Here is a 21,926-nt window from a genome sequence, read left to right as displayed (position 1 = left end):
GTAGAATGAAACAGACATTATTATATCATGTACATATATGACTGCATGACTGATGTGATCCTACAATATGTACATGTTAGAAAAATGAAAAATTATATTCCATTTATATATGTTTATCAAAATGCATAAATGCATTCTACTGTCATGTATTACTAATTAGAACAAATAAAAGTATTAAAGCAAATACACACACACACACATACAAGTCAGGATCTGTGGAGCACGCCTGCAATCCCAGCAGCTCAGGAGGCTGAGGCAGGAGGATCATGAGTTCAAAGCCAGCCCAAGTAACTTAGCAAGGCTCTAAGCAACTCAGTGCAACTGTCTCTAAATAAAATACAAAACAGGACTGGGAATGTGGCTCAGTGGTCGAGTGCCCCTGAGTTCAATCCTCAGTAACCCCCCCCCAAAAAAAAGCACATACAAAAATGATAGATATAAAACTTCTGATATTTCCCACTATATTTCAGAAATTTTAGCCCTGTGGCACTAAATAGCCTTAAATGCCACATTTATAACAGACAAATAATCTAAAAACACAAGAACCCAATATTATATGTTCTTTCTCAAGTAAAGGTTAAACCTGGCATTGCTCTAAAAAGGCTCACACTTCACAAGGTAAAACCCTGTGACTACATCATGGAATTATTTTTCACTTCCCTTCTCCACTCAAATACTTGGAACTACAATGAGTAACAGAATACTTTTTTAGGTATTTAATTTGAATGAAAATTTCACCTATGGTGCATGGTAAATAGGGGTCAACAAAGAACAACTGTACATTCCTCATTTCCAAATAGGCTAGTCATTGGAAAACAACCCTGTCACGAAGAGAATATAAATATATATGAACTTTGATAGGTTGGAAACATCCAAAGGTCTACTTGTTAGCCTTACTATATTTTTTACAATAAAGTTTAACAGGGCTCAAACCAAGAACAACAGATAAAGAAATAATGGGTTAGGCACAGAGTTATACGCCTGTAATCCCAGTGATTTGGGAGGCTGAGGCAGGAGGATCACAAGTTCAACACCAGGGTCAGCAACTTAGTAAGGCCTTGAGCAAGTGAGACCCAGTCTCAAAATAAAAAATAAAAAGAATGGGGATGTGGTTCAGTGTTTAAGTGTCCCTGGGTTCAATCCCCTGTACAGAAAAAAAAAAAAAAAGAATGGATTCATATTCTTTAAATATTCTGGCAAATATTTAAATGAACATATGTACTCCAAACTACCTAGACCAACTCTCTGTATTGTTTTAACCTAATCTCTGCAAAAGGTTGACTATATAGTGAATTCTAAAATAGAAGGAAAAAAGTATGAAAATTGTCAAAAAGGTTAATAGCACCTACTACTAAAGAGCCATAAGTTTAGCCTAAATAATATGCACATAAAAAGATGTTCAACGTCATTAGGAAAATGCAAATTAAAACTACAATAAGATGCCATTTCATACCCACTAGAATGATCCACTAGAATAAAATATAAAAAAGACAATAACAAGTGTGTTGACAAGAAGGCAAAACAAACAGGAAACTTCTTCCATTGCTGATAACAATGTAAAATGGGAGAGCTACTTTGAAAAACAGCTCATCAGGGTTTTGCTTTGTTTTGATAGAAGGGATTAAACCCAGGACACTTTACCACTAAGCCACATTCCCAGATCTTTTTTATTTTTTTATTTTGAGACAGGGTCTCACTAAGTTGCTTAGGGCTTCACTAATTTGCTGAGGCTGGCTTTGAACTTGCAATTCTCCTGCCTCAGCCTCCCCAGTTGCTTGGATTACAGGTGTACAATACCACGCCCAGCAGTTTATCAGTTTTTCAAAACACTAAATATAAATTTACCACATAAATCGGAAACTCTACTTCTAGGTATGTGCTCCCAAGAAGTATGAAAAGCTATGTCCACATAAGGAACTGCACATAAATGTTCACAGCAGCATTATTCCTAATAGACAAAGATTGAAATAACACAAAAGTCTATCAACTAATGAATGAACAGTCAAAATGTGATACATCCATAAAGTGGAATACTACTTACCAATAAAAAGGAAAAAACTTTCCTTTGAAACACGGATGAACCTCAAAATTGCTATGTGGATACTGAGCAAGAACAGTGATGCAGGAGGCATCACAATACCTGATCTCAAATTATACTACAGAGCTATAGTAGCAAAACCAGCATGATACTGGCATCAACATAGACATGAAGATCAATGTAATAGAATAGAAGACAGAGACAAACCCAAATTTATACAGCAATCTTATACTTGACAAAGGTGCCAAAAATATAAACTGGAGAAAAGACAGATTTTTTAAATAAATGGTGCAAGGAAAATTGGATGTTCTTATGTAGAAGAATGAAATCAGACCTTCATCTTTCACTCTGCAAAAAAGTTATATCAAAATAGATCACAGACTTAGAAATTAGACCAGAAACCTTCCAAGTGCTAGAAGAAAACATAGGATCAACAGCCCATATAGGTATAGGCACCAACTTCTGCTACAAGACCCCTACAGCTCAAAAAATAAAGCCAAAACTCAATAGTGAGATGCCATCAATTAAAAAGCTTCTGCACAGCAAAGGAAACAAGAGAGTGAAGAGAGATAGGAGAAAATCTTTGCTAGCTCTTCCTCTGACAAGGGATTATTATCCAGAATATATAAAGAACTCAAAAAACTCAATGCCAAAAAATCAAATGGGCAAAAGAACTAAACAGAAACTTCTCAAAAGAAGAAACACTAATGGCCAAGATATACACGAAAAAATGTTCAGCATCTCTAGCAATTAGGGAAATGCAAATCAAAACTACACTAAGATTCCATCTCACTCCAGTCAGAATGGCAATTATCAAGAACACAAATAATAATAAATGCTGAGGAGGATGTGGGAAAAAAGGTACACTTTTGCACTGTTAGTGGACTGCAAATTAGTACAACCACTCTGGAAAGCATTGTGAAGATTCCTCAAAAAACTAGTAATGGAATCACCCTATAACTCAACTATCCCATTCCTTAGTGTTTATCCAAAAGATCTAAAGTCAGCATACCATAGATATATGTCACTGGCTCTTTGCAGTACCAAATCCGCAGGTATTCGCCACTACCTGCAGCAACAATTTGCGCGGGTCTTTATGGGTGGTGGACTGGAAACTGAGCTACTTCTATCTTTCTTTTAGTGGGCTGCTTTCTCACTCATTCGCTTGTTCCCTGGGCTGTTGAGGAAGAAAGGCTTTTCTTAGAGAGAGAGAGAGAGAGAGAGAGAGAGAGAGAGAGAGAGAGACTTTGCTTAAGAGAGAGAGACTACACTTTAAGAGATCTTATCTTCTTAGTTCTACTGCTTCTTCTTAAAGGTGCGTCCTGCATCCTGTGAACTAAGGGTGCGTCTATCTGAGGTGCTTTAGTAATGTGTTCTCAGTTCTCCGCTCTGCGATCTGCCTTCCGCTGCTGCCCCTACTCGCTGCTTCTATCTGCTTGCCGCTTCTTCTTCTTTCTTTCTGCTAATGGCTTCTCTTCTCTTCTTTCTGCTAGCTGCTGCTCTTACTGCCCCGCCCCATTCCCTCCAGGAGGCGGAGGGCAGGGCCACGCCAGTTGCGATCAGGCGAGGAGTCAGATGCCCTATCATGGCAAGGGTCAAAACGAGCAGGCCCAAGCAGGCACACCTGTCCACATGTTGTGTAGGTGGACTTAACTGAATACAGCCAGTGATAAATCACCTGAGTGTGCTTATGCTAATTAACCTCCTCACTGCCGATGTGATCAGGCGCTGTTCTGGCTGGCACAGCCCCCAACAGATATACAGCAGCACAATTCACAATAGTCAAATTATGGAATCAACCCAGATGGCCATCAACAGATGAATGGATCAGGGAAATGTGGTACACTACACAATGGGTTTTACTCAGCAGTAAAGAAGAAATAATGACATTTGCCAGTAAATGGATGACACTGGAGAAAATCATGCTAAGTGAAATAAGCAAAATCAAAGGTCAATGTTTTCTCTCATAAGTGGGAGCTAGAAATAAGAGAAAGAAGGCTGTAGGGGAAGGGATCAGATAGTAAAGATACAGGGACTATCAATGGAGTAGACTAGGTGTAGGAGAATGAGAGGGAAGTAGGAAGGAAAAGGGAAAGATAAATGGAATGAATTTAACAGTCATGTTATATTCTTGTATAAAGATACCAAAGGGAATTTCACTCTTGAGTATATGTAGAAGAAAGTTTAATAGAATAGAGGAGGGAGGAAGAAAGGAAACGGGGGGATGGGGCTCAAAATAAAGTTACTCACATATATGATTTTGTCAAAATGAACCCAATTACTATGTATAGTGATGCTCTAATAAAAAAAGAAGAAAAATGCTATGTGGGAAAAATGTTCTAAAAATGATTATTGAACTATACACTCAAAATGGGTAAATTTTTATTATATGTAAACTATGCCTCAATAAAGTTGGGGAAAAAAACACAATTGAGATACTCGATTCACTTCCAACAAGCAAGTAGCAACAGCAGTTTAACCACAAGGAAGGTCACACAGAGAGGATGGCACTTCACTAGGAAATTCCTAAATTAGGCCAACACATTCTAGATTGGATCCTCTTCTTACAAACCTAGAAACTCTCTCTAGAAAACTCTCTCTAGAAAAGTTTATGAGATATAAACCCAGAGACTGAAGTGAACCAGGGAACATAAAAGTGCCTAGTCTCAATTCATTAGCAGGGACTTTTCAGATCAGGCTCAGCTGAAGGGGTCCTTTCAAATTCCTTCCTTAACTTGGTTCACAGCCCTTCTGCTCTTTCATCCATTCCTGATTTCTTAATTCTGTTCAAGAACAGCAAAACTGCATAAGACTGAAAAGTGAGGGGGACTCCTCCCTCCTCTCTTCTTCCAAGACACTTGGAAAGTTTTCGCCAAGTCCACTCTCTCCACATGGCCTTTCTTACGGTTTGGATCTAGAATGTCTCCTCAAAACCTCATGTGCAAGGCAGTGCAGCAAATGTTCTGAAGTGAAATGCCTGAATTATGAGGGATGTTACCTCATTGGTGGATTAATCCATTTGATGGATTAACAATTTGAATAGACTACTACATGGTAACTGTAGGCAGGTAGGGCAGGGCTGGAGGAAGCAGGAAACTGGGGGTGTGGTCTTAAGAACTATAGCTGCCCCTGGCCCCTTTCACTCTCCCCTCTACTTCCTTAGCTGCCATGAGCTAAGCAGCCTTCCTCCATCACTCCCTTCCACCACCATGTTCTGACTCACCTCAGGTCCAAGGACTGAGAATTCTGAAACCATGAGCCAAAATAAACTATTCCTCCTTTAAATTGTTCTTGTTAGATGTTTTGGTCACAACAACAAAAATCTGACTAACAATCTTCTGCACTCACCTTCATCTGTGTAAGTGAAACATCAGAACCCTTCTCTCAATGCTGCCCAACACAGTCCTTACCACAAGGGCCACTGGTGTGGGAACACAAGTCTGTGCACACTGTTACCTGTTTCAAGTGCACACATCTCATCTCCCCAACTACTACTGGGACAGGAAGCACATTCATATTGTTTTTGTATTCCTTGAAGTACCTAGTAATATGTTAGGCACAAGAAATATGTAACAGTCTCTAAAGTATAAGTATCTTTTTATTTTTGCCTTTTGGTATCACTTTATTTAAATTTGTATTTTCTGTTTGTCATACCAATACAATAAATTATAAATTCATTGAAGGAAGAGATAACTTCACTGCTTTATACAGCATTTCAGATTTTACTTTTTGTGGTTTCAGTTATCCACAGTCAACCACAAACTGGAAATATTAAATGAAGAATTTCAGAAATAAAGAATTCATGAGTTTTATATTGTATACCATTCTGAGTACCATGTTGAAATCCTGGGCTGTACTGCTCTGTTCCCACCTGGGAAATGAATCATCTTTTTATCCAACATATTCATGTGTATATGCTACCCATCAGTTAGTCACTAGTAGTAGTCTAGATTACCAAATTAATTGTCATGGTATCTCAGTGCTTATATTTAAGTAACCCTTATTTTACATAATAATGGCCCTGAACTGTGAAGGTAGTGAAGCTGGTAATTTCATTATAGTCTATTATTATAACCGTTCTATGTTAATACAATTGTTCTGTTAACAATATTACTGTTGTTAATCTCTCACCATGTCTAATTTATAAGTTAAACTTTATAGGTATACATGTATGTATAGGAAAAAAACAAAGTATATGTAAGGTTTGGAATTATCCACAATTTTAGGGATCCACTGGGGATCTTGGATGATATCCCACATGAATAAGAAAAGACCATATAATTAAATTTGTTTTTTAAAAAATGAATTTATGAACCAGGCACAATAGCACATGACTGTAATCCTAGTGAATCAGGAAGCTGACACAGGAAGATCACAAGTTTGAGGCCAGGCTCAGTAACTTAGCAAGACCCCTAGCAATTTAAGGAGATCCTGTCTCAAAATGAAAAATAAAAGACTGGGGATGTAGCTAGTTCAGTTATGAGAGGCATAAATCACTTCTTTTCCAAAAGTATTAGTGCCACATATTTTTGTAGTTGCCAAATTAAAATGTAAACGTATAGATAAACCATTCTATTTTTTTATATTTCCAAACAAAAGACATTAAACATTTTAATGAATGGAGCAAACATGAAATCATCTGAAAAAATGTAAAACAGTAAAAATGTTTGTTTTGCCCGAATTACAAAGTGCAAAAAGCTATCACAAGTGGTAGGAAAGCAAAGTGAACAAATGTGTGCAAATATAAAGCCGAGCATAGACCTGTATATGTAATGCATGCTTATATGTATACACATGTTTACTGATCACAACAATGAAAAACAAAAATAAGCAGGAATTTGGAATGAAGTGTATTTTTTTTCCAACTGAATTCAATTCACTTCATAAAAGTAAAATGCTGTTAGCAAAACAGAAAGAAAAGCTCAGACTGCATACATTAAGAAAATCCATAACGAAAATGTCATACCTGTAAACATGGCATGAAAATAAGGACTACAGGCGGCCAGCACCACTCTGTGAGCAGAGATTTCCATGTCTTCTGCCACGATTGTGACATCACACAGCAAATTTTGACTGTACACAAAGCAGAGAGAAAAAAATTTAAATGCATCTAATAATATGTATTAAACATCCTACGAAAAACTATTAGACTAAAACTCACTTTTGGAACTTAACCATCCTTTAGAACAGGATCCCTAAACATGAGGGATACAAAAAATAAGTGTGATAAAGGCCCAAAAAGCCTTGGGCCCTTACTCAAAATCTTGCCTTTGTTTAACCCAAAATCTTTCCAGAGTTGATTACCTATTTCTAAACTAAAGGAAATTCTGGCAGCGAACCACCAATGAACTATAAAAGGAGAGGTAGTTTAAATAGACTACCAGCTTAAGTGGGAGATGTCAGTCTGACATTAGGGCTAACTGTTATTGATGGTCACTGGTCTAGATGATGAGATTTCTGAGTTTGTTATACTATTGTCTGTTTATTTTATTTGAAAATTCTCCATAATTAGAATGTTCTCCAAAACAAGTTCAATACTTATTCAAATGCTATGTAATTATTTTAAATTAAATAAAATGGTTAAAAACTAAATTGAAACAACTCTGCCTCCAAAAAATAAAAAAGATATTTGAAATGACCCTGGGCCATCAAACAAAGGTAAAATTACATTCAATTACATATGCTGCTTAAAAGGCATTTGGGCATTTGAAGCTTAACTTAGAACATTTCACCAATGCTAAATATCTCATTCCTCAAGACCAAAATAAACTACCACATACAAAATTAAAAAGTATTTTGTTACCTCGAAACAAACCATTATTCTACCACTAAATTATACCTACAATTTTTAAAACATCTACTTTAATTCCCTTAAAAACTCACGGTGAGCACTCTGTACATGCAATATGTGGTGCTAGGGACTCACCAAGTAACTAACGCCACAGAACATTTTTTAGCAAAAAATGCTGCTAACACTTATTCTAGAACAAGAAAGTTCCAAAGCCTAAAACCTGCCTTGCTAGTAGCATGTCATGAATGAAACAGGAGTGGTGGATGTGAACATCTTTTCCACACCACAAATATCCGAGCACTGAACTTCTCTGTAGATGTATACAGTATACAGATCACAATGGGCCCCCCTCTTCAATAATCCTGCCTATTTCTTGCAAGTTTCCTTCAGTAACTCCCCAGTACCTTGCAGCAACATTTTCACATGAACCAAGTCCTTGATTTTTTCACTTGACCATATTGCTCACAAATTTGTTACCATCGGGCTCACGCTGAAACTTTTTGGAGAGACAACTAAACTCTATTCTCTTTCTAGTCCAGGAGAAACTGGGGAAAAAAGGAGTACCATAGCACCAGTGACGACTGCATTCCAGAGCCTCATCATCTATAAGCCTGCTTTGCCATTTGGACTGAAGTATGGTTCACGGGTGGTACTGATTTAATGGCTCACGATGGTATCTGAGATATCAAGCAGCTCCCATATCAAAGTCAAAAAAGGAGGCACAATGACTTTAACCTGGAATTCCTCCAGATCAAAAGGAGAACTGACAAAGTCTACCATCAGCTCAGAGAATAAAAACCACTCTACATTCTATGAATTCCACAAGTTCACAAATAATGAGAATGAGAATGTCAGCAGTGTTAACAGGAGGGGACTATGCAAAACCTTCCTCTGCTTGTGTGTTTTTCAGTTCTTTCCTCCACAATGCTATGAGGTAGATATTATTATTTTGACCCCCAAAATATGTAGCTGGGGAAACCAAGGTTAAAGAAGAATAACTTAAGGCTAAGGATGTAGCTCAATGGTAGAGCACTTGCCTAACATGTACAAGGCCCTGAGTTCAATCCATAACACCATAGAACAAAACAAAAGATGAATAACCTGCCTAAAATGTCCCTACAGGTATCAATATTAGGATTCAAATCCAGAGAAACCATTCCAGAGTCTCTTCCTGAAGTTGGGTGGTTTTAAGACTTATTAAAGCTTGAATAAAATGGGGAACAGAAATAATAAATTAAAAGTAACCACAATTTGTTTTTTTACATGCTATATATATTAGAAACTATTTTTTAAGTTCTCTATATAGCTGATAAAAGGCTCTATTTAGTTGACTTTTAGCACTACCTCTACAGAATATTTAGAAAAATCAAATATTTATATATTAAATCAACAAAGCACCTTCAAACTATTTCTGCCCCTAAGAAAACTAACAAAAAGGACTGATAATACTGGCTAAAGTGAAAACAATACAATAAAGATGCCATGGGAAAAAGAAAGCAACTAAATCAGAGTAGGGGTTAGAAAAGCTTCTAATAGCTACTATTTAAGCTAAGTTCTAAAAACAAGTTAGCTGGATCAAGGAGCAAGAGATCCCAAACATATAAAAAGAGAACAGTTAAGTGCTGTTAAGACCAGAAGCAGCAAAGACAGCAGGGGAACTGTAGACCAAGAAGAGTAGGGAGAGAAAAGGTGGGAGAGAAAGACAGAAGGAAAGGCAGGCAGGGTCTGCAGAGCTACACACGGTGTCTCTAAAATGGGGCCATCCGGGTTTTTCTGTTGTGACCAGGGGATCTGAACAAACTCAAACATGAGTCAAGTACATCTTTATGCATACATTACTTTTACGGATAATCCTTTACTGCTCTCCTTTCAGGATGGAACTTAAAGTGGAATTATAGTTGAATACCTCAAAAATCACACAATTAATTACTGAGCTTCGATTACATTACTCAATGATCTAATCCTTTCAGCAAAACACCTGCTGGCTGTCACTTACATAATTAGCCTGGCCTTACTGGCTTATTAGTTGATACTAGTTAACTAATAAGGCTAAGACATCACGAAAATAATATCCAGCCACACCCTGGCTTAGGTCCCAAAGAGTCTTAAGGGTCACATTACAAATCAAGGACATACAGCGTTCAGTTTGCCACCTTTTTATTTCCAGCAATAACATATTTTATTTTCTCCCCCTCGGATTTCTTTTTTTTCCATACTTTATTTTTTTCCACTTTTTTTTTTTTAAATTGGTGCATTATGGTTATACACAATGATGGGATTTGTTGTTACACATGCATACATGCACACAATATAACTTGGCCAATGTCACTCCCCAGCACTTCCCCCTTCCCTCCCCTTCTTCCCTTAGTATCTTTCCTCTACTGATTTCCCTTTGATTTTCATAAAATCCACCCCCAACTTTCTTTTTTTTTCTCCTATTTCCACATGTGAGAGAAAACATATGACCCATGACCTGAGTTTGACTTATTTTGTTCAAATGACATAATTTCATTTTTCTTTATGGTTCAGTAAAACTCCATGGTATGTATGTATATATATATATATATATATATATATATATATACACACACACACACCACATTTTCTTTATCCTTTCATCCACTGATGAACACCAAGGCTGATTCCATAGTTTGGCTATAGTGAATTACGCTGCTATAAACATGGGTATGAATGTATCACCAAAATATGATGACTTTAATTCTTCAGCATAAATACCAAATGGCATGCTAGGTCATATGGTTTCATGCCTAGTCTTTTGAGGAACCTCCACACTGATTTCCATAGTGGTTGTATTAATTTATAATCCCACTGACAGTGTAAATGTTCCTTTTTCTCCACATCCTCTCCAGCATTTATTGTTTATATTCCTGATGATTGCCATTCTGACTGATGTAAGATGAAATCATAGTATAGTTTTGATTTGCATTTCCCTAATGCTAATGATAATGAACATTTTTTCATATATTTTATATTTCTTCTTTTGAGAAGTGCCTGTTTAATTTGCTCATTTATTAATTGGGTTGAGTTTTTGGTGTAAAGTTTTTTGAGTTCTTCATATATTCTAGATATTAATCCTTTGTCAGAAGAGCAGCTAGCAAAGATTTTCTCCCATTCTGTGGGTTCTCTCTTCACCTTCCTGTTTCCCTCTAGCACCTGATGAGATGAGTTGTCAGGCAGAGTCCATGAAGCACACACACACCAGAACCTAGAAGTGTGCCCAAAGTCAGTACCAGAGGAACAGCGTCAGGTGCTAGGATAAAGAAACAAGACAGAAAATAAAAAAGAAAGGAGGCACGAGGCTAGAAGGCAAAAAAATTAAAAACTAGTTAGGAAGCAGAGGGTGAGCAGATGTGGAGTCACTGTTTGGGACATGGCCTCAAGATCCAGTACTCAAAGATGACAGAGATCTTATCAGTGGGCACCACTAAGTGTAACAGCAAGTATAAACCAATGTGTACAAGTCTGGCCCATACCTCTTTCCAATGTGCATTCTCACAAAAAGCTGAATGACTTTTACGTGAGGAGTAGTGGACTATGAATGTTAAATTCTGACACTAAAACAAGAGATTTGTTTTAGCAGCCCACACCCAGAGTCTACCAAGATGAATTTCCAAGTTTCTGTTCCTATTACTTCGAATCTAATCAAAGGATGGACTGTAGAAAGAAAAGACTTTCAAAATAATAAAGTAAATTAAATTGTTATTTAACAAAATTTGTATTTTTTCATTTGTTCATATCCAGAGAGTGCTTCCTGGGTGCCAGGCACTGTTGTCAACTTACCACAACAAACAAGATAATGTCTGTAACAGCAAGTTTACAACTAAGTGGGGAGACACATAAGGAAACAGGTAATTATAAAATGAACCCATGATGACACAATGGTTAAGTGTGGAGTGTCTGGGAACACACAGGAGACACTGAGCCCAAACTTAAGGGAAAGCTTCAGAATGGAAGTACTTTCCACTTTCAAATCTTAAAAGAGAACAGAAATTAAACAGCCTTATGTAAAATTATCAAATGGCACTTATAAAAAGAAAGGCACTTCATCTCCTAAATGAAACAATATCATAAAAATTGGTCCTTCTCAGGGAAAAAAAACATTTGAAAATGAATGAAAATATATCAAGACTTCCTTTGGTTTTCTGATATAAAAGGAATGAATTCCTAAGACTAGAAAAACCTATCACTGCTTTTAAAATACACAGTGCATATCTTCTTAAAATGTGACAGCAGACTTTGAGATATCAAAATTAATTAGTTGTCATATGAAGCAAGAATTTACTTTCAACTGGAAGTGGGGGCGGTGAGGAAATTACATGGCATCTGTCCCCCTTTCTTTCTCAGGTGCCAGTGAAAACTTGGAGGCGTTTCTTGCCATGAGAAGAATCAGAATGGCACCTGAGGTACCACTAGCACCTGATGAGCTGAGTGGTCAGGCAGAGTCCACGAAGCACACACACACCAGAGTCAGCACCAGAGAAACAGCATCAGGTGCTAGGATAAAGAAACAAGACAGAAAAATAAAAAATAAAAATAAAAAAAATTTAAAAAAATTTAAAAAAAGGCATGAGACTAGAAGCCAAAGAAATTAAAAACTAGTTAGGAAGCAGAGGGTGAGCAAATGTGGAGCCACTGTTTGGGACATGGCCTCAAGATCCAGTGCTGGTTATGGAGTACTAGGGAGGTGGGGTCAAACGATAAGATCCCTGCTTGGTGATTTAATCAGTCATGTTTAACCAAATCTCCTATGGCTGACAATGTCATTTAAATAGGCAAAGCAGATGCATGCTGGCTAAAATGTCAATAACCTCAACGAGCAACCAAGTTCCATAATACATATCACAATTATCTTCCTCCTCCTCCTCTTTCTTCTTCTTTTTTTATCCCCCCCCCCCCCCCGCCTTAAAACCATGATGGTAGGTGGCATCTGTGAATTCTTGGAGCAGTTAAACACAGGGAAAACCTGGGTGTTAGGTGTAGTAGGTTCCTGCCACAGTAAGAGTCCTGAAAACCAGTACTACCCCCATCCCCGCAAGAGATTTATACCTGATGAGATTTTCAAACACAAAGCAGGAAGAGGTGATGGTCAACTTGGAAAGTCATAGGAAAACCAAACAGAGTCAAAGATTCAGAAACTGCTTTAAATTAGTAAAAAATCACAGAACAGAGAATCTATCATTCTTTCCAGATAGAATCAAAATAGCAGAATGAGACTGAAAAATGACAAAGTGGAGCACAAGAAGACATTGGGGAAAGCATGTCAGTGAATTATCTGAAGGGAAGGGACATCTCAAGATTCAGGGACTTGCAAGAACTGGGTTACAGCTGAGAGAGGGAGAAGATGATTATTTAGAAAAAAAATTAAAGGAGATATTAGGGACAGGAGAAAGATGGTAGCGAGAGGGCAGAGTAGAGAGATGAAAAAGATACCGGCTTTCAGAAGGGAACCGGTCAGGAAGGGTTGAGCATCCAAGCATGTGGGTGGAAAGTGTGGCTACAGGGTACAAGAGGTAGAATCTAAACAAAGTTTGTTCTTAAAACTTGGTGAAGTAAGTCGGGTGCAGTGGCTCATGACTATGATCCCAGGGATTCCGAAGGTTGAGGCAGGAGGATTGCAACTTAGCAAGGCCCTAAGCAACTTAGCAAGGCCTTGTCTCAAAATAAAACATAAAAAGGACTGGGGATGTGGTTCAGTGGTAAAGCACTCCTGGGTTCAATCCTCAGTGCAAAAAAAAAATGAACTTGGTGAACTAAATCACAAGTAGATACTCTTAACTATAATAATCTCCAAGGAAACAGCCATAGTAAGAGCTTCTGACTTTCTGATTAAGAGGGGATACTGAAGGCAAACTGAGGCAGCTGTCTTTTGTGTGTAGTCAATATTCAGAAACAGAAAGAGAGGAAGGAAAGGAGGTTGATTTAGTAAATTCATTTACTACTGTCCATTCTTCATATTCTACGAAGTGTTTAATGATCCTCTCCATGCTCAATAAACACCATTTAAAAAGAAATCAATCATGAGTGCTTAGGAAACACTGTAGAATATTACCAGTTAAGTTGAAACTCTAGGCTTCAAAACGTCTCTTACGCTTTCTTAAATAAATGAGTACGCTTGATTTGAAGGATCTTCCCAACTGCCCTATCCTCCAAAGAATGTCTTATATTCCTTTAGAACAATATGCAAACAAAAGAATTTGATAATGTTCTACTATAAAAAAAAATACATACTTGAATAAAAAAATTCACATCCTAAGTAATTTCCAAAAATTCCTTTTAAAAACAGTGTTATAGTTGGACAAGGTACCTCACACATAATTCAGTGACTAGGGAGGCTAACATAGGAGGATCACAAATTCAAGGCCAGCCTTGGCCATTTAGCAAAATACTGTCTCAAAGAAAAAAATAAAAAGTACTGGAGATGCAGTTCAGTGGTTAAGCACCCCAGAGTTTAATCCCCAGTAGCAGTAGTAGTAGTAGTAGCAGTAGTAGTAGTAGTAATAATAAAAAACAAAAATAAAATTTTTAAAAAGGGTTATAAAGCCATGCAGAGAAAGGCAGACTCAAGTTCACTGTTCAATTCCTTTGCCATATAAGTAGCAAAGTACGAACGACCAAAGAAGAGCCACAGGGCTGGAGATATAGCTCAGCTAGTAGAGTGCTTGCCTCACATACAAAAGGCCATGGGTTCAATCCCCAGCACCACAAAAAAAAGGATCCCAAAGAAGAGTCACAATTTAAATTTTTCATAGATAAACAGATAATATAACCTTAGTAATGATCTAGGTCCATGATGTATAAATCCTGGAGAAAAATACAATGATCACTTTTTTTTTTTTTTTTTTTTTTACTTTTTATTGTAAAACAGTAGGATTTATTCAAGTGAGACAAAAAAAGACACAGCTCACCCATGGCAAGAGGGGTCCCAATAGGGTTGTCTAACCACCTCTTTAGGAGAGCTTCAGGTTCTTCTGTTTAATCATCTAAAATGTAAGCACTGTTATTATAATTTTTTTAAAAAAATTAAATTTTAGGGATTATGCAGGACATTCAGGTAAACATTTGCATATAAGAAAACATGATTTATGCTTACTGAACATTTTCAAGTCCCAGAGTCAAAATTACATTTCTTCTAAGTAAAACTAATTGACAAGCTTCCCTCTACTCAAACAGAATCTTATTTCACACCCTAGAAATGTTTTTGAATTTTTAAATTTATTTTATAGACAAAATACTACTTTTTGACAGTTGCCTTTTGGTCATCTTGAAAAGCCAGCAATCTAAGCCGGGTGCAGTGGCACACACCTATAACTCCAGCACCTCAGGAGGCTGAGGCAGGAAGACTTCGAGTTCAAAGCCAATCTCAGCAGAAGAGAGGCTTTATCTCTAAATACAATACAAACAGGGCTAGGGATGTGGCTCAGTGGTCAAGTGTCCCTGAGTTGAATCCCCAGTACCCTGCCTCCAATTAAAAGATAAAAATAAAAAATAAAAAATAAAAAGCCGGCCATCTAATTTTCTCAATAAAATACATATGGAATATAGCCTACTTCTTTGGCCCCTCCAAAGAGCCAATACACTGTGGAACACAGAATAAGCAATCTTCAAGGGTCTACTGGTTTGATTTTGAAAACACAGGTGTTTTTGAAAAACTTGTCTCCTTCCATGCTTGGGAAATGTGAAGTTACAAACTGAATTCCCACCAGAGATGTGTTGCTGAACATTCTTTCACAGCTCTCATGGGTTTCCTCATGAGAGGAAACAGCTCTCCTTTGACATCCCTAATCTTACCATGCTACTCTTTTACAAAAACCTTTATCCACTGTCCAGAGGATTAAATCCAAATTCACCACATTATTCAAGCCTGCCTGAATTCTGCCTTCTTGCTTTTCTATCTTTTCTGTAGACTCCCCAGCACTAATGCTTGACTCATGTGATCCAACAGGTTAGGTTTATCCCTTCCCCAGCTCATGCAGCTTATCACATCGAGAAAGTTCTTCTTGTTCCTATATGAATCCAACTGCATGCCCAACAGGCCCTAGCTGAAGCCTACTTCTGTGGACCATTGTGGATGCTCCTGTGAAAATCATTTTTGGCATCCACATTTTGTAGTCTTCTACTACCCCACCACCCTCTTGTTGTCTCCACAACTCGCCAGATACCCAAAAGGGATGGGGAAAGTCTGATACTGTTTTTGGATCCCATATAGCCTTTTGGGCATGTGAGCTAATTTCAAAGGAGAACCAGGAACTCAGACGCTTGATGATATATTGTTCAAAAGGGACTGCAGGGCTTTTAAACCTAATAATTTTAAGTTATTCAAGTTCATAGACTGAATTATAAAGCTAGGCCTCTGGACCTCCTATCTTTAAAAAAATTAATTTGAGAAAGAAATAAAGAAAATGTTATTTTTTTTTCTTTAAAACAATTTTAATTATAACTTAAATCTTATAAAACTCCTATTCCCACAACCAAACAATACACACCACTGTAAGTGAAAGTGACTTTTCTTCCTCAAACTGTGCTTCCACAAGCCAAAAGTTCCCAAAAGCATTCTCTAGCACACAGCTACTATTCTACCACTGTTGAGGGGAAGGCCCAAGAGCAGAATGATGAGAACAAGGAAGTTCTCCCTACCCAGAAGTCAGGAAATCACTCTCAGCTACCCTTTCCTGGCAACAGGAAGTTAAAGTAAGGACAGGAAATATTAGTGACTTTCAGCTGCACAAGGAACAGGCCTCTTCAGAGATTTTCTTCCTTTTTTTTTTTTTTAAGAATTGTTCAAATTGGCTATAAAGTGTAAGAAAAGAAGAACGTGACATCAGGAGAAAAAAAAAATGTTCTGATGAACCCCAAAGACAGTTCATTTCTTAAAACACTGTTGATTAGTGACTTCAAAACAACCTGGTTATAGACCTGACAGCAAAAGCTGGGACTATTCAAAGATTGTTCTTTGTTTTGAAATGGTGTAAAACAATGAACAAGAAGAAGGTACTACTTCACAGCCATATAATTCATACCCAAAACAGGGCAAATAGGAGTATGAAGGAAAGGACACCACAAGACCTGAAGGTAAGCAAGAAGAGATCTTCTAGGTTCAAAGAATGTCAGAGCAGCAAGGAACCTTACACACCATCCAGTCTACTCCCCACATTTTACAATCAAGCCTCGAAGAAGTGAAACAATTGGTCTAAGGCCAAAAAGCCTGTCCCAAACTCAGGTCACTCGCCTCAGAACACAAGGTATTACCATCCTATAGTTTAGTGAGTCATCCCATCTTCTCAGGGTCAGTCATTCCTGTCGTCTCAGGGAATCCTTTCCTAACCAGTGTCGTCCACCCTTATAGCACAAAATGGCCCTCTCCTTATTGCCATGACAATTTACAATACAAAAATTTTGATTTTTTTCTTAATGTCTACTTCCTACAGTCAAACCTAAGCCCACAGGCACAGCAATCATATCTGGTTTTGCCCATCATTATATCTCTAGTATCTGGAAAATATATGTTTATTGAATCAATAATTTACTTAAAGAAGACACAATCAAATAATGGGTGTAAAGAGTGGCCCTTTAGGAAAACCTAACAATTTAAGCCACTCCCTTCTTAGACAAGCTTTCAACATTTCAGGTTGATACAAAGTACGTTCACAAAAGCAAAATTAGGAAAAATAAATCCTTCCTAAAGTGCTAAGAAGAAAAACCAAGACTGTTAATAAATACATTAGCCTTTTAATTATTCAATCAGCTCTTAGTGACACTTTTCACTGCAGTGGCAATGAAACATACCTGAGAATGATGAAAACAATGTACTACTCCTAAAAACATTGCTAGTACCACCATCACTAAAAAAAAGAATTACATTTTATTCTATTTAACCCAAAATATCCAATATTATCATTTTACTATGTAATTGACATTTTAAAGAATTGTTAAAAAAATATTTTGCACTCTTTTTTGCACTCAGTCTTAGTCATTGTGTATTTTCCACCTACAGAACATCTTAATTCAGACTAGCCACAGTGACTAGTGGCTACTTTAGACAGAGTTGTCCTAAATGCTATAATTCTAATAAATCTTAAGCTTTTTTCCTTCAGAAAATTTGCAAAAAACCTTTTGATGTTCCCTGTATCAAACAAAGAAACAAACTCAAAAGTAAAGGGAAAAGACTGACAGTAAAGTACATTAATGCAATACCTTCTTAATTCATTCATGACTTTAAAAGCTTTCTTCATGTGCCAAGGATTCACTGTCACAGGGCAGTGTTTTTCAGTATTATCATCTTTTGAATCGAGAGGCTTCGGATGACCTTGCTTTGTGCATCTGTACACAAAAGAAAAGAACAAAAAACAGAAAAAGATCTTATTAAAGATAATTTGGTTGTAGCTTATTAAAAAATAAAATGAATGCTTCCCTCCCCTACTCATTTAGAAGTCTCACTGATAGGACATCCCAATGTAAGATTAAGACAAAATTAAGAACTCTCTCTGATAGTAACTATGCTTTTGACATTAAAAAAAAAAAAAAAAAAAACAACTGGCTAATTACCTCCCTGGTGTCAAAGTTCTGTCAAAGATAAACACAGAAAAATCAGCAAAAGTGGCTTAGAGATATCACCAATAAAAATGCTGAAAAATCATCTTCTTATTTGGAAACTGACTTGCTTTTAGAATCCGTTATAGTTACATGTTGTTTATGAACCAAGACAGTAGCAGATTTACACAAACTTCAAAAATTACAATTCAATTTAAAGTTTGCTCTCCACCCACAAGGATGGTTACCCCATATATTTTGGAGCTACGCAAAAAAGAGATTAATCATGTTAAATAATATTTATCAAGTACTTACTATATGGCATCCATTGTGCTTACTTTCATTATAATCCTCACAACTCTGTAAGCTAATTACTGTTATTATGCCCATTTAACAAATGAAGAGATTGAGGCAAAAAAAGCTGGGTTCATTTGGTAAATGATAGACCTGGATAAGAGTACCCCCAATCTACATCACTCTAACATTCAACAAAGGTTATTTAATTTCATATTTAAACTTACAACTTTTAAGGGCACTAGGCTATGCTAGTATCATTTTATGAATTATTCTTTCCAGAGCTGGGGCCAAAATTTGACAAAATAAGAAGACAGGGTGGTGTGGAGAATTAACTACAAACTAATGGAAAAGTTTTGAAGTGATAGTTATGTAACTATAAATTTACTAAAATTCATTGAATTGCACAATTATAATGGGTAGATTTTATGGTATATAAATTATTACTCAATAAAAATCAGGATACCAAATCAAGTCTGAAAAAAAGACCATACTTATATATAAATCACACAAAGAATAACAATCAAACATAAATAGCTGCACTATTCTCATTTATGGCTGTGCTCTGCTTGCTTTCCTAACCCTTTTTATAAAAGAACAATTCCTTTTTTTAAATACCGTATTGTTCATTAATTCATTCAAATTTTGTTAGTGCCAACCATCTACCAAGCACTATTTTTAAGGCACTTGAAATGCATCAATGAATAACACAAAGACCCTTGTCCTCGCTGTGCCTGCCGACTAATTGGGGGGATGGGGAAGACAACAAACATGCAAATCAGTAAAGCAGAAGGCATGTTAGAAAATTAGTGCTATGGGGAAAAGTAGGGCAAGGTAAAGAGTAACAAGCATGCTGTGATGTAGTGTAGGGTGTAACTTTCAGTATGAAATACAGTGATCAGATGAGGCCAAAATGAGAACTGACATAACAAGAGATGAGGAGGTGAAAGAAAGTCCAGATGGAAGGAATAGTTAGAGCAAAGGTTAGGATGTGTCCAGCATACTCCAGGAACTCTGATGCCTGGGTGGCCGGAGCAAAGGGCTGGGGCTGCAGAAAGGCAGATGCAGCCGTGTAGGGCCTTGAGGGACATTTTAAGTACTTCCGCTTTTACCTTGAGTGGAACAGGGAGGCTCTGCAAAAGAATGACACAATTCAACTTATGCTTTCACAAAATCACTTGACCTCTGGTTGAGGATAGTCTAATGGGTCAAAGATGAAAAGGGGGCAAGTATCTAGGAGCTTGCTGCAGTGATGCATAAGAGACAACAGTGGCTCGGAGCAGGGCAACAGCAATAGGTGATGAGAAGTAGCTAGGTTCTGGATATTTTGAAGATATAGCCAATAAGATTTGTTGACAGAATGGATATGTATGCCAAAGAATGACCCCAATTTTTTTGGCCTGAGCAAGTGGAAGAATTGAGTTTCCATTAATTGAGATGGGGAGGGCTGCAAGTTTGGGGTAGGAAGACAGAACAGCTCAGTTTTTATACAATGCTGGTATTAAGACATCCAACATCCAAGTGAAGATAACAAGCCATCAGATAAAGACTGGAGTCTAGAGTTGGAGAGAAAAATCTTGCTGGAGATAGCAATTTGGGAATCACTGATTACATGGATGGTGTATGAAACCAAGAAAACGAAGCATTCAACATTAAGGTGACCTCTAAAATTAAGCATACTAATTATCCTTGCTCATTCCCCCATACCCCAGAATTAGCACTAGTTGAGGCACACTTGATTCTTTGAGGGCTCGCCTACTAAAAGTAGACATCAATTCTACTTCCTCACCACTTAAGAGTTTTTAAAGGAATCTTAACAAATCAACTGGTACAGGTGACCACCTCGGAAGCAATGTTCACAGCTGGAATGGGAGAATGAGGAGGTGTGCTCTACCAACTATGGCCTCTGAGAGTCGGGGAGAAGGTTAAGAAAAGGTCTTAGGGCTGGGGAGATAGCTCAGTTGGTAGAGTGCTTGCCTTATAAGCACAGGCCCTGGGTTCAATCCCCAGCACCGCAAAAAAAAAAAAGAAAAGTCTTAGAAAGGGGAAGCAATGTTAAGTCTTCTTTAGAAGCCAAAAGGTAAAAGAACATTCACATTTCAAGGAAGAGACTGCGGAGATACTTTATAGTATGTTAGGCATATTCTCATTCTCACTATAAAGAAAACATTAGAAAACCAGGTAAAAGGGAAATTTGTGTAGATATATGAAACCCATGCAAACTTTCTGACCATTAGCACTGAATGCCTGCACTTATAATAAGATAATTATATCTGCTTCTAGTTTAATAATCAAAAGCTTGCAACAGAAGAAAAATATATTGAAAGTTAGCAAAAACTATAAGAGGAGTTTTCAATGCTCAGAGTAGTAGCAAAAACAATTCTTCCCTACCAAAAAAAAAAAATTGTTATTTAAAAGTCAAGAGTGTTTATATTTGCTTAAGAAATTAGAAATTTAAACTCCTGGCATTACAGAATTAACTTTCAAAGCAGCTGACATATAACAATCAATACCCATATTAGTACTACCTTAAAAGCTATTCTCAGCTCCCACTTTTTTTGATGTGCTCCAAGAAACTCTGCAAAAGACTTTATTCAAAAGCTTAAAAGAACAAGTAAGAAATAACACTGAATTTTCTTTTTTAAGTGTTCTCTGTATTAAGAGCCACTTACAAACACAGCACCTTTACCGCACAGGTCTATTTTCAACATCGATGCCCTTTCCATAATTTTCCATTTCCTATGTGGCTGTGTGTTAGATGGTCTCTCATTCAGAAGCAAAACTGAGTAACAGAAAATGACACATCAAGTCTAAAACTATAGATGTGAAAAATGTACATATACTGGGAACACGAGCTAAGTGGGAGATAAAGGTTTACCCTTTAAGTGATACCACGCAAGCCCAGAGTTACACCTTCTCTTTCTTCCCTTCTGGGGGAAAAAAAAAAAAAAAAGGAATGAGCTTTACCTTCCAGAAAAGCTTCTCATTCTGAGAATCACCCTCTTTAAAAATATCAACAAAAGATACTTTTTCAAGTTTCTTTCACACAACTCTGCACTCCACAGCTAGTCTTGCAATTATCTAACAGCCTGTTATTATCAAAACATTCTTAAAAAGTTGAGGTTTCCAAGGATTTGGATTTCATCATACTGCTATGCTCTTAAGAGATAATCCTAAAACCCTTTTTAAATGACTAACTTCCACAAATTCTCAGCTTCAGGCAAGGATGGCTTCTCAGATGATCAGTTGGTCACT

The 21,926-nt window shown here is 37.1% G+C and overlaps 1 protein-coding gene across 3 annotated transcripts in view; it reads right to left on the bottom strand.

Annotated features, from left to right (window-relative positions):
- Klhl2 (kelch like family member 2) overlaps positions 1-21,926 on the bottom strand; it is a 96,549-nt gene that overhangs the window by 66,720 nt on the left and 7,903 nt on the right. For 2 of the 3 annotated variants that reach the window (XM_047548441.1, XM_047548442.1), the window contains exons 2-3: positions 18,042-18,167; positions 7,005-7,111 (exon numbers count right to left, since the gene is read on the bottom strand). In XM_047548441.1, coding sequence (XP_047404397.1) covers positions 7,005-7,111; positions 18,042-18,167 — 233 coding nt within the window. Of the gene's footprint in view, positions 1-7,004; positions 7,112-18,041; positions 18,168-21,926 lie in introns of those variants that run through there. The other variant, XM_047548443.1, reaches the window with a different exon arrangement.

The sequence above is a fragment of the Sciurus carolinensis genome, chromosome 4 (genome assembly GCF_902686445.1).
Source record: "Sciurus carolinensis chromosome 4, mSciCar1.2, whole genome shotgun sequence".
Taxonomy (NCBI): domain Eukaryota; kingdom Metazoa; phylum Chordata; class Mammalia; order Rodentia; family Sciuridae; genus Sciurus; species Sciurus carolinensis.
Note: the sequence above shows the minus strand (reverse complement) of the source record. Positions and strands in the feature narration are given on the sequence as shown.